Source organism: Microtus oregoni, unplaced genomic scaffold (assembly GCF_018167655.1).
Source record: "Microtus oregoni isolate MIOR12 unplaced genomic scaffold, Mior012 000044F_ref0000062, whole genome shotgun sequence".
Taxonomy (NCBI): Eukaryota; Metazoa; Chordata; class Mammalia; order Rodentia; family Cricetidae; genus Microtus; species Microtus oregoni.
The window spans coordinates 13,233,800-13,247,530 of record NW_024543218.1 but is presented as its reverse complement, the minus strand read 5'-3'; the positions used below and the strand labels follow the sequence as shown (position 1 = coordinate 13,247,530).

Genomic DNA, 13,731 nt, shown 5'->3' with positions numbered 1-13,731 from the left:
TGAGTGAAATCCATCTTCGCTCTATCAAGGATTCTTTTACTGTGGTAATTCAAAATGGCATTTTTTTTAGTTGACTGTTATATTAATGGGAAATATTTTTAAATGTTTAAATTCTTAATTATTTTCAAACAGGATGTTTTGCTAAATTGGATTTAGAGGTGATTCGGTAAGGATCGGCTCTGAAGTCTAGCAGGGAATAAATATAAATAAATACCTTTAAAATCATTACAGGAAAGGTTATCCCCGTCTAGCTTCCATTCTGGAAAGCCCCGGATTTCCTTGCCAACATGTGACAGTTTTTAGATATGAAGAACAGGTGAGTAACATGTTAATGAGGTGTAAGATAGCAGTATCGTGCCAATAACGTCTGCACTCTGAGGTTAAATGTCTTGGAGATTATCGATCTATTTTCATACATCTGTGTGGAAAGGCACACGTTGCATTTTGTTGGCACCATGATTTAGTGTTTTGTTCAAGGGGCAGAACACTGTCAAAGGCAGGTCACGCAAATATATCAGAAATAACGATGACCAACTGACTATCATATTCATGGTTCTGTATCCAAGCTTTTACAGCAGGGAAGAATGTCCTCATTCACTGCCATTTTTATATGTTGACTTATTAATGTTCTGTATACCCATTTATTTCCAAAATTGTCATTCATATACTGGATATAATTTGTTAGAAGTCACACTCTGAGTCACATCCATAGTTATTGAGAAATCACCTGTTTTTCTTGTGTGTTTTGTCAAAACATCCATTTGATATGAAGGAAAGACTAAACGTAAGTGGCCCTTAAGCTCCGAATTCTGGCAAGCCAGAATATTCTACTAGGTAGTGATTAGTTGTATGTTTAGCTGAAGTGAAAGCCACTTTTTCTGTTCTCACCATACAATACTACTGAAGGTAGGTGTTTCTTTTTAAGCTAAGTTATTCCAAACATAATAACCAACAGCTCTAAGATGTATAGGATTTTATTAATCTGCAAAGCACAGAGGTACAATTTTCATTCCATTCGCTTATTAGACTAGCAATACTTCTTTGCTCTTTGATTCTGTCCAGTCTATAAAATGTGATGGATGATAAATAGATCTATCAAGTACAAAGTCAAAACCAATGAAACATACTACTGACTGCAGCGTCTTATGATTGTACCTGTTTCGTAGAAAGCTCCATTGCCGATATAGTTGTGGGTTCCTAAAAAAAGAAGCAAAAGGAGTGTATGATAAAAGAGAAAAGATAATGTGTAATTGATTAGCACACTTACTAAGTTCTCAGAGAAATGATGTCACTGTTGACAACAAATAGCATAACTGGAAATAAGATGTGTGAAAGAAGCCTGAGAGCTAAGTGCTAGATATGCGAAGCCAACAGTGGGGGTCCAGTAGCACCATTGGCATAAAAATCCTTAGGGATCCTGACTGCAGCTGGGCACTTAGAGAACGTCTCAGTGGGTCCATAGAAGTCAAGAAGAAGTAAATTCTCTCCTTCCCTTTCCTTACTTATTTCTTTAACTGCACTTTCCTCTGCTTCGCCTTCTATTTGTTTTCCTTGGTCCTTTGGTTTAGGTGTAATCCGGGCGCTCTAACCTGAACGCCATCAGGTCCATTCACGCTTTGACCTCTACTACAGCCAGCCCTTCCTCCATTAGCTTTCATTTTCAGGAGCAGAATTTGCGAGTGCAATTCCATTGTGCCTCCAAATCACTTATTGATCATTTCCTCTTAGCCTTTCTCATCATCTGTTCTGTGTCTTCCTTTCAGTCCGAACAGGTTCACCTTCCCCCTCCCATTTTTCCCATTCTGCCTTATGTTCACGGAGCTGGGCAGGCATGGCACTGCCCACCCCACATGCAGAGGCAGAGCTCAGACGCCCCACTTCAAACCCGATGGCAAAAATTCGCACATGAGTTTCTTAACAACTTATGTACAATCTGCCTAGTGTACAAGTGAAACAAATTATTAAGGATGTGTGGTAATTCAGTGGGCTAATTTAGAGATTTTTAATACTTTTCTATTTTACAGTTTAGGTGAGTGATGGTAACTATTAAATATAATAATGATTTCTCAAGGAATTATCAATCACAAAAACAACTATGAGGCAAACAATGCCAGCCCATTGTGTCTACATAGAAAGGGTATGTTTACTATTTAGTATTATCAAGCCATAAAAAAACAAATCTGTATTTCATCAAAAATACTCTGTTTTAAGGCAATTTTTAGGTTCTACAATATTGGAACAAGTTAACTAATAAAGAAATTAAATGTGTCAGGAAACATTTCCATGGCGATTTCTCCCCCTCTAACCATTTCACATGAGAATTTCTCATTAGACTAAAGAAATAACTGAGTTCATGCGGATTTATATAGAAGAAATTTTATAGTCAAGCTTGTTCAAGGCATTGAAAGTTAACACCCACAGCAATAAAATATGAGGTCTAAGTTCTTTTTGAAATAAAGTTGAGTGAATTTTCACTTCCTATTTACTGACAATACAAAAGCAAAAGCATTTGTTACGCAAAGGAGAATGGGTTATCATATGTAAATTGTAAAACGTGAGACAAACTCGAAAACACATCAGATTTTATGAAGATGTATTATGCCAACATTCAAGATCAAGTTCATGGCATCCTTTATTAATATAACCTTATTTATTTTTTATGCCAGGAAGTTAGGAATAGTTTAGAATATGGCCTACAACTGAATTAATGCACAATATATTACAGTGACATCCATTTAAATAAGCTGTCATTTTCCTGAGAAATAACTGGTGGAGAATATGACTTCCCTTTACAACAGATGCAGCTTCATAACCATTTTTTTCCATGAAATTGCAAATTCGATTGTAAATTTAATTGGTGTTCATGGTTAAGAAAGTGAAACAAGAAACAGCATCTTTTCAAGATTCTCTATGATTCCAATTTGTGATATATCTCCCAGATATTTTACTTTAGTGCTTATTAAACTTTTTCACTTTCGGAGCTCTTCCACGTGCTGACCCTGGGAAATTCGGACATAGCTCACACTAGAAGCTCCGAGTTGGGAAGGAAGCTCCCTTACAAGTTAATAGGCTGGGCTTGGGAAAGCATCAATTACGTTTTACATTTGAATGAAAATTAAACTCTCTCATTTGTTTGCTCAGCTGTTCATGGAATATTGCATAAATTGGGTTTAAAATGCAAGTGTTATTGATGTAACTGCCTTGCAATCCTCTGCAGCCAATAGGACTATAAATAAAGCCCTTTTTCCCCAAGGCACCATGGCTGGATGTGGCACCTCACTGGCTCAAAAGGAAAGCCCATTGGAAGGATTGGAAAGAAAAAGCCATACTGACTAGTCAAGGTGAAAAATCACTACGTGTCTTGCTTTTTATACATTATTTAAGAAAGGACAAATGTAAGGGAGCCCAGCATTCTAGAGCAGTTTTTTAAGGGTGTAACTATTTCCCAATAACTAACATTTACCAGCTAGCTTAGTTTTACTCTAAAAGGAGACTCTTTAACACTTATATTTGCAGTCTTCATCATAAGAAGAAGTCGATGCTCCACTAACTAAGCAGGTCCCTCAGGAGCACACAGCAAACTCTCAAACTCAGATGGTTGCTGGCGAAGCCCATTTAGAATCTGGCTGTGTGTTGGTGCTGCTGTGCTATTTTGAATATTTACTAGCAGGTGTGTTAGTTTCTGAGACTGACACCAATGCCAATTCTACTTCTTAGTGCTTAGTGTCTATTAAAAGATTTACTCTGAAATGGAAGTTTTATTGCCAAAGAATATTTTTCTTTCTATACACTGATTGGGATGTGATTTCACGCCAAATAAAAGTATCTTGTAACCAAAACCACTGGAATGTTCTGTGATTAGCCAGTGTTTTCCTAAAACAGATCTCAAGATGGCAAGTGGTATGTAGTGAATTTAATCCAAGAATTTATGAGTTATTCAGTATAAGAGTCATAAGAACATGGTCTCATGGAGGTGGTAATATAAGTAAATTGAACTTTACATTAAATGTGTTTAAAGATTATAAAAGAGTACCACCCAGAATCATGACCTTAAATCTTTCTCTTGTGTATTTACCCTATCAAGCTAAGGTGCAGCTCAGCTGACCTTTTTTTTTTTTTTTTTTTTTTTTTTATTTTTCGAGACAGGGTTTCTCCGTAGCTTTTGGTTCCTGTCCTGGAACTAGCTCTTGTAGACCAGGCTGGCCTCGAACTCACAGAGATCCGCCTGCCTCTGCCTCCCGAGTGCTGGGATTAAAGGCGTGCGCCACCACCGCCCGGCTCAGCTGACCTTTTTAAACTGCCTTTTATTTTATATGGAATGACACTAGTGTCAAATAGAAACATAGGCAGTGTAACATTTTCCTGCTTTTCATTGTATGTGGCTATCGCTTCAATGTATTGTGGTTTTTCTTTTTACTGTCCCCCACTGCAAAACTAAACAAAGCTTGACAGTGAAATATTCCAATTGCTAGCCCACACTATATGTAAGAACCTTGGCTGATAGACTAGAATGCTGAAAGTAAATATTTCTGTACACTCTGCCCATAGATGTTTTGTCTGCTTGAGTGCCAAAGAAATAATCGTGACAATATGGACAGCGAAGACCGGGAAGAAAATACAACAGCTTCCCTGAAAGGAGATATATTTCCAGTTGCAGGCATTTTCTAACACAGCTGAGATACAGGAACAGTTATTTCTTCTACAGCACAATGGCAATTGTTCAGATTTGCGAGAGGCTGATAAAGAGTTCTTCTCAAGACAGCTTAAATGCCATAGATAGGGGTCCTAGTCTTCAATGGTGGAAATTTGAAATGCATTTCTTTGAAAAATCTCCCAGTAAGAACAAAATGTAATAATACTAAATATCTACAACTATATCTATATCTAGACATTAGAGCCAAGTCTCTTGTGAACAGCAGTAGAGAGGGTGCCTGAAATGGCCTTGTTCCATAGTCACACTGATGATTATTTCGAATATCACCATAGAACCTTTGTCTGGTGACGGATGGAGAGAGAAACAGAGACCCTCATCAGAGCACTGGACTGAGCTCCCAAGGTCCAGTTGAAGAGCAGACAGAGGGAGAAGATGAGCAAGGAAGTCAGGACCGCGAGGGGTTGGTCCTCCCACTGAGACAGTGTGCCTGTTCTAATGGGAGCTCACCAAGGCCAGCTGGACTGGGATTGAACGAGCATGTGATCGAACTGGACTCTCTGAATGTGGCAGACAATGGGGGCTGACTGAGAAGCCATTGAGAATGGCACAGGGACTTATTTTTACTTCATGTACTGGCTTTTTGGGACCCTAGTCTATTTGGATGCACACCTTCCTAGGCCTGGATGGAGGGGGGATGGCCTTGGACTTCCCACAGGGCAGGGTACCCTGACTTCTCTTAGGACTGGAGGAGGAGGGTGGAGGGGAACAGGAGGGGAATGGGAGGAGGGGAGGAAGTGGAAATTTTTGAATTGAAAAATTATATATATGGTATCTATATCTGCAAATCTTTTGGCTCCCATCATGCTCTTTCTAAAAGCCATTTTAGCTTAAACTCCTTTGAAATTGAATTTTTTATTAAAATATATCAAGGAATAAAGATTAAAATGTGCAATGCAAACCTCAGATTCCAGATGCATTAAGAAGGAAATTTAGCTACAATATAGAATTACTACCCAAATATACATGACTTATTTAATTAATAAAACAAGAAAATAAGGAAAATTTAAGAAAATTATTTATAATTATCATAACATGACTAAAATAATTCTACCCAATAAAATTTAGTTCTACTAAGTGATAACAGAAGGTCATTGAAACTGAAGTGTATAACACAGAAGGTCCATTTAGTTCCAAGTGGTTAGAGAATATGCTTAGGGTGATCACCTCTGTCTTTCTGTCTCTCACACACATATGCACATGACTGAATTTTTGTAAAAGCCTGATCCTAGGAACGGTAAGGAAAACACAAAGTCTGTGAGTCATTAAGTGTCAATAAGGGTGCTGCGCTAATGTCACCCATGACTTCATTTGCAACGGTTACATTAATAATTCATTTTAAAGAAAGACTTTTCCCCTTTCTATCAGAGAATAATATGGAATCAGATTACCAGGATTACATGGTACTGTTTCTAATGCACCTTTCCCATTATTCTCCAATCTTTACTCAGGTCCTTACAATCTTTATCTTATTTAATTTTTGCATCAGTAATGTTTCATTTGTTTCAATAATAAATATTGGCTGCATTTACATCTTAGGCTTTAGACATATAACTATGAATACCAGGCATCCATTTATGAGTTTTGCCCACACTGCCCATCATTTGTTTGCTAATCTAAGTGGACCCTGTAGTGGGTGACAGCCCATTTGGATAACTGTAGTTTTTGATGTATAAGTTAAAGTTCCACAGTGCTTGCTTTTCAAGGTAACTCACTTGGAACAGTGAACGGTAAGATTCAGTTCACACTCTATATTCAGCAATTAAATATAGCCAAAAGAATCAACTTTTAAAAATCAAAATTTGATTTCACTATTTTGAATATTTAGACTAAGACCATGCAGAACATTTATAAGGAAGTCTACTCATGTTCAGCTTAGATAACCAAAAACAATAAAGTAATAAATACTAATGACATTTCATCTGAGCGTTGTGGCACTGCTTAGAATCCCAGTGCTCAGGTAGTGGAGGCCGTAGATCAGAGGCTCAATGCCATCCTCAGCTACACAGTGAATTCAATGCAAGCCTGGCAAACTGGGGACATTGTCCACAAAAGAAAACAGAAGCAGCTACAGTGACACTAACTAGCCTGATCGTATGTGGGCCACAATGCTGTCACTGTCCCTATGCTTTAAGCATGGGTCACTGGGTGAGGTAATATAGTCAATATTTGGCAAATAAGAGTTTTAGAGAGACTGTGTGAAGCTAGGATCGCTATGTAGGCTAAAGTGAGGCTTCTAAACTGTCCAGTAGAAGATTATCCAGCGGCTATTATCAAAGATCTATCCCAGTGTACCAGGGGCATGCTTGAATGACAGTCCTTCATTTTCCTGCAATTTTGACTTCATTTTCTCAATCTAAGACAACTGAACAGTGATTCCCTGGTCTATGAGCTAAGGGTATCATATCTAAGTAAGGTGCTGAAAGGAGTGAGGTGCACTTAGCTTCATCATTAAAGGTTGAATCAACCGAAAACAATAATCCATATACGTGTGAGTATGTGTATATAGTTATGGATATATGCCAGTGTGACACAGATGGAGTTCAAATGATATCGTATGAAATCGTGGGACTACAAACAGTATTTCCACCCTTCCTGTCTACTTCTTTCTTAGCATTCAAGTTTAAATTACATTTTTTAATTTGTCAGTAAGTACCCACTGTATTATCAAAATATTTTCAGAATGTTATTTGACTTATATGTAATTCATATCAAAATATGATCCCTGTTCAAAGTCTTCCAGTTAGCAAAGGCTCATAGATGAGAAACAAGTATGATACCTATGTTCATTTATTTCCCGTGTCCCTGCTCCAACCTTAGCGTACCTGATGCCTGAAGGGCCTACCTAGACTGTTGGTGACTCAGGAAAATGTGACAAATACTTGCTCATTTTTGAGGTTTGAAGAGTAAGCACCTATAATTTATTGTCTGTCGCTAACATAAGCCTTACTTACTCAAACTTATCACTGATTTTCTTAAGAAAATACTATAAAATAATCTATAAATTTCTTCCTTCAGCATGCTGAATGTATCTCCCAGAATGCACTGAGTTTACATATCATGTCAAATATTCTATAAAGTGCAAGAGAAGGCAGTTTGAATAGGGAGGATTTGATCTTCAAGGTAACTTATACAAATAATAAAAAATGTAAATCATATATTTTGTTATTTATAAAAGAAAATATGAGCCAAGAATTTTTACATTCTTACGTTTAACTGCATTGACACTGCCAAGGTCTAGTTTGATTAGTGTCTGTTTTCATACTTGACAATCTAATTAGAAGTATCTACAAGAGCACTGTCCACAATGACTTTGGTATCCCAGCTGTCTTGGGGCATAGATAGCAGCTGAACATTGCAGATGCAAATTAGGCAGTACTCACCCTGAAGACTGTCATTTCTTCCAGAAGAACTTCTTCTAAGTCATGCCACGTCTCCTTGGGGACTGAGACCACCTTAAGGACAGTCCCAACATCTTTAAAAGAAAGCAGAGGGAAAGGTTACAATGGAATTAAATTAGAATGGAGTTCACCCTTAATGGGACAATAAGGAATTTTGTAGAGAGGTTTTTGTTTGTTTGTTTGTTTTCATTTTTATCTTGTGGAATAGAAAGTATGTGTGTTAGTCACAGCATACAGAGAAGAAAGCTCAGGAGAAAACTTCTGGAAGTCAGTTCTTGCAATACACTTTGTTGGAGGTGGCTCTCTTCTGTTGTTTGTGAGGCCTTGCTTCCTACTCCAGGTTAACTGGATTGCAGGCTTCCCACCCTAAACTTTACATCTCCCCAGAGAAATTCTTAGATATTCTTATAACACACTTTCCCATGTCTTCTTGTGTCTGGACTCAAGTTCTCAACTCAAGCATAGCAAGTACTTTTACACACCTAGCAATCTCCCCAGCCCCACCAATTTTTTTTTCCAGCCCAACTCTTTGTATTTATTTTCCATGTGTTGGGTACATTCGTAAAATTCTACATACAAATGAATTTCATGCACTTAGACTCTGAACTATAAAGATACCCATGGGACATAAAAATCAAGAAGAATTTAACATGAAAGTGTAGAAATTTCCAAAAATATAATAAACATAATAAAATGGCTAAGTTGGATAGTTTTTTTAATTTAAAATTTTGGACAAGTCAGACTTTTCCCCTTTTATTTTGACACCAGTGTATGTCCACAAAGACTCTACAGATTTGAATTGTAATGAACACCGCCCATCCCAAATACAAGAGCCTCCGAGTTTAGCAGCACAACCATCTCCTAGAAGCAGCCATATTTAGTGGCCCTTAAGGTAGGCTCAATGATACTGAAGTGATGAATGTCAATGTCATCTCTCAAAGTAAACACTTCTGATTACCACAACAGTTTCTCTACAATATGCACACTTAGAAATTAAGTTTACAATCTTGAAAGTTAAATTCAGGAATTAAATTGAAAAGAAATTGATCTCATTTTATCCAGATTTAAATTACTTTCTAATTTTCATTATTAAGAGAAAAATGTTGCAATGAAAACATCTGTCATTTTCACCTGAAATTTTATTTATGCAATGTGAATTTTCCTGTGTGGCTGGTGTGATTCCACTCTTTGTTCAAAGGCAAAGATATTGAGTCTAAACAATTTTAGTATTTAGTAAATTAGATCAATTCTTTGCAGCCTCAGTTGGTTTATTTTAACAAACTTTTCCTTTTTCCATAGAAATTCTTACCAATAAGAATATAATAATAATAATAATACCAGAAATATTAGTTAGTACATCGACTCTATTGGCCACTGTCCTCAGTGGATTGTCTCATTGTACTCTGTGATCAAGGCTATTCCTTTTAAAGTTAAAAAAAAAAGTCCACTTTTAAGAGGATCCTTCTGTGTTTATAGGACCTTAGCCTGCTCAGAACACCAAAGATTAAAGGGAAATTAGGTTAATCTACTTAGTGACTCCATTGGGTCTCCTGGACCCAAACACAACTTTATCTCTGTTCCAGATCAAGTTTTACCGAATAGTATTTCAAACAATTTCACACAAATTGAATCAGATTACTCAACAAGGATCAATGCTCTATGAAGTGAAACTTAGTTAAAAGATACAATTACTGTAATCAATTTCCTTGCTGACAGATGACCCTGGTCTGGACTGACCTACAACGATCAACGGCACCCAACGTTCAACATCCTCGTGAAAAGGGGGGTTATAAAGGCAGTTTATGTCCTAGAGGAACTAAATGTTCATGATCGGTTTGCTTTGGTCAAACACCCAGAAGCAGGCTTTGTTGCTCTGAGAGCGAATAAGGGACTTCTGAACTAAGGATGGCGAGCAAGGCCACAGTGACATTATTGAACAAACCCAATTACTCTGCAGAGATTCAATTACAACTTGACATTAAAAGAGAAGCTAATATTTACTGGGAAGAAATATTTTCTTCTATTGCTTGATTTATTTGTAAGCTGCGGGCGCTACACACAGTCACTGACTTTTATGGAACTCCGACTCTCATTAAGATTCGTTCATTTGGTGGAAGAATGTTCTCTGTAAAAAGGGTCTTTAATGTATTGCTAAGAACCCTGACACTGTTAAACATGATGACGTCAGGATTTCACAATTAAGGTATGAATCTTACAGTAATTTACCACACATTTTCTGTTCTGCTGTAGTCAACGTAATTTTCTTTCTGGTTCTCCCCTAAAGGAAGAGAAGACATTATTGCACCAGGTTTCGGTGGAGCACACTGCTTTGCTTCGTCTCTTGTTGATTTATGTCAGCTAATGAAGTTAATGGAGACCAAGAATTTATTACCCTGGAATCTGACGTTAAGTAGCAGGTTTTGGATTTGTAACTGGTACTTTCGTAGATTGCATCACCGTTTAGAGGGTATGGGGAAACACAATAACATGTCACAGCCATAGAAAGATTGATTCTGAAAATACACCTGCAGAAATCTGCTTCTAAAAGTGAAATCAGTGAAAGGATTTTGTTACGTTTCTAAAGAAAGGCATTCAATGAATGTCCAATACATTTTCTGATAAATTTTTTTTTCAAGGTTTCATTTGTATGGCAAAAACAATGGATGAATTATTTGGGTAACCTTTATTTGATTGAAGGTTTTCATTAGTGGAAATGCTAAGGTTCAGACAAGTTTTCAGTAACATAATACCCTGGGAATCTCAGTCATGATTTGAGCAATATTGTGACTGTGTGTATGTGTATTTGTATATCCCTAACTAGAAGAATTATGATTCAATTATTATAATTGATTATTTAGCCCTTACATTTTCTTGATTGAATTGAACAAGTTTCATTTCAAAGGATCCCCCCCCCCCTTTTTAAAGCAAATTTATCTACAAAGTGATGGCAAACTGTTCTGGTACCTTGAAAATGAATGCAGAATTTGGTTATTAGTACACTTAATCAGCTAAATACAGTGTTCCGGGAAAAAAAAAAAAACAACACAAGGGTAAAATTCAAAAGTGTACCTGTCCCGATGAACATGACATCATACTGGCCGTCTTCTGCATCCACTCGGTCTACAACGATTTGCGTGAACTGATAATTTACATCCGTTTTGATCATGATTGGGCGGTTATTAATAGGGAATACTGGGTTGTACATGGCTGGATGACTTCTGGCAAAGGTTATGACATCATCAGGAAGGTCCTTTGTGGAGTCAAAGCCACCAAATGTTTTACTCGGACACTATTAGAAAAAGGCGAATACCTTTTAAATAAAATCTAATGATTGAGATTATAAATTATAAAATTATACTTCTTCAATATTCCGTGAGTCTAAACCCGTAATTATTTTCTATTACATTTGAACCTGACTGAATAAGTAAGCATTAGTTATTGCCAGTTCTTATGTACCTAAATTAATAGTTGAAATTATCAGTATATATTTCTAAACAATTGTTGATTTTCAATATTAATGAATGTCATCATTTCTTGCAGAACTTGCGAATGTGTCTGAGGTGTTCAGAAATCTGAAGAAGTCGGACGTCCCTGTTAACTGTACCAGCCTGCGCTCTTTCTATAATAGATTTTTAAAATAATGCATGAAATATGCTGCATCTGAGTGAAACTAATGATGTCTAGAGAAACAATATTTTTCTTGATTATATATAACTGCTTTAGTTGAGAGTCACACCCAAATATAAATGATCTTTCCCAACCAAAAGATAATAAAAACTATTATTTATTGTCTGACTCATAACATAACATTGAAAACACTATTAATGACTTTAATAAAATAATTCAGGCTTTATTTAGTGACTACCAGTGTATGGCACAGAAACTAGTCAATCAAAATGGAGGCAGCAAAGTTAAGAAAAATACATATTGACATATAAAGCAAAAAGAACATTTTTTTTGTGTGTGTGTGTGAGCTGGTATCATGTCAACTCTAGGTAGAAATACTCTTCTCAAAAGCAAATAAAAAGCCATAAGAAAATCAACATTTTTGTCTCCTCACTGTAATTCAGTGTGTAGAGCAAACAGTGTCACAGGGTACAGTACATCCAGTCTTACGTAGCTTGTCCTACAGTTCAGCAATGCTTCACTTTTAATGTCAGTGCGCGAGAGATAAAATGTAATCGTATCTTACAGGATTAAAGCTAGAAATCAACCTCTTGCCAGTTACTTGACAAATTCATTAATAATTCAAGAGTTATTAAATAATGTTTTGAAATGAGAGTACAATATATATGTGTACATGTTTGATCTGCACACGGACTAGATATGATAGAATAATAGATTTCTTGTTTTGATATACCTTAGAGATTTCTTTAATATCACATTAAAACTTATAAAAAGCTACAAAGCTTCAAAGGCTTTTAAGATTATTTATGGGACTAAAGAGATGTCATGGCATCTTCTAGAGGACTTGGGTATGATTCTCAGTACCCAAAAGATAATTCATATCCAGTTATATCTGCAGTTTCAGGGTATCCAATGCTCTCTCTGGACTTCTCAGGGACTGGACATATGTGGAGTACAGACACATTCAGGCAAAACACTCTCAAAGAGAAAAGAAGGAATTTTGAAAAAGGATCTCTGTGTTCTCCTTTGTAAAGACATCAGGAACAAATGTGCAAAGGTGTGAGTAAAAACTGTAACTGTAAATTATTTTAATTTTTCTACAACTTACTTTCGTTTCTTTCTCTATTATCTGTTTTTAAACATAAAATATAATTTGCTTATAGATTTTCTTTAAATTTCAATAATAACTGGAGTGTGGTGGCACACGCCTTTAATCCCAGAACTCAGGAGACAGAGTCAGGAGGATCTTTGTGAGTTCAAGGCTAGCCTGGTCTACAGAGTGAGATCTAGGACAGCCAGGGCTACACAGCAATATTTAAACAACACGCTATTATTGTTTTCAAACAATATAATAGCGTGTTGTTTAAATATTGCTTTTATGACTGCCCCTCAGTAATATTGCTGAAATGACAGAGAAATGACAGTTTGTACCTTTAAAACATTCATCACATCCTCTCCCACTCCTGACTTATGCAATGCTATCTCTAACACTCTGAGCACAGTGCTTGCTGTTAAACTTTCTCCTAAGTGCTTACTTTGAACAGTGAGTTAGTGCTAAGCTGGAGGCTGAATACTGGCACCATCACTTAACATAGTTCTCGTCATTAAAATCTGAAAAATAATTGACTAATGTTTATGTGTATGTGTGTATCCCAGTACAATATATCCCATTGAACAAAGCCCAGAATATAGTAATTTCTATTACTGATTTCACAAGCTCTATTCATAGTAAAAGATATTTTGAGCAGGATATTTAAGACATGGAGGTCTGTCATCCATAGACACAAAACTGTCTACTAAGAAAGAGGGGGCAGTTTGTGAATAGAAGCTGGAGAAAATGCCCTTTGTTTTCATAAGTCTCATTTCTTTCTCAATAATAAAAACTTTCCATCTAGTCATTATTATTTTCAAATCATATTGAATTTTTTATCGCTGTTGCAGCATTATCAGTTAGAAACAATTTTTTTGTAAAACACAATATTTTTAATTTTC

The 13,731-nt window shown here is 36.4% G+C and overlaps 1 protein-coding gene across 1 annotated transcript in view; it reads right to left on the bottom strand.

The window, feature by feature from the left end:
• LOC121434769 (semaphorin-3A) overlaps nt 1–13,731 on the bottom strand; it is a 307,219-nt gene that overhangs the window by 24,064 nt on the left and 269,424 nt on the right. Inside the window, exons 13-15 of the mRNA XM_041633730.1 lie at nt 11,182–11,401; nt 8,095–8,186; nt 1,156–1,197 (exon numbers count right to left, since the gene is read on the bottom strand). Coding sequence (XP_041489664.1) covers nt 1,156–1,197; nt 8,095–8,186; nt 11,182–11,401 — 354 coding nt within the window. The remainder of the gene's footprint in view (nt 1–1,155; nt 1,198–8,094; nt 8,187–11,181; nt 11,402–13,731) is intronic.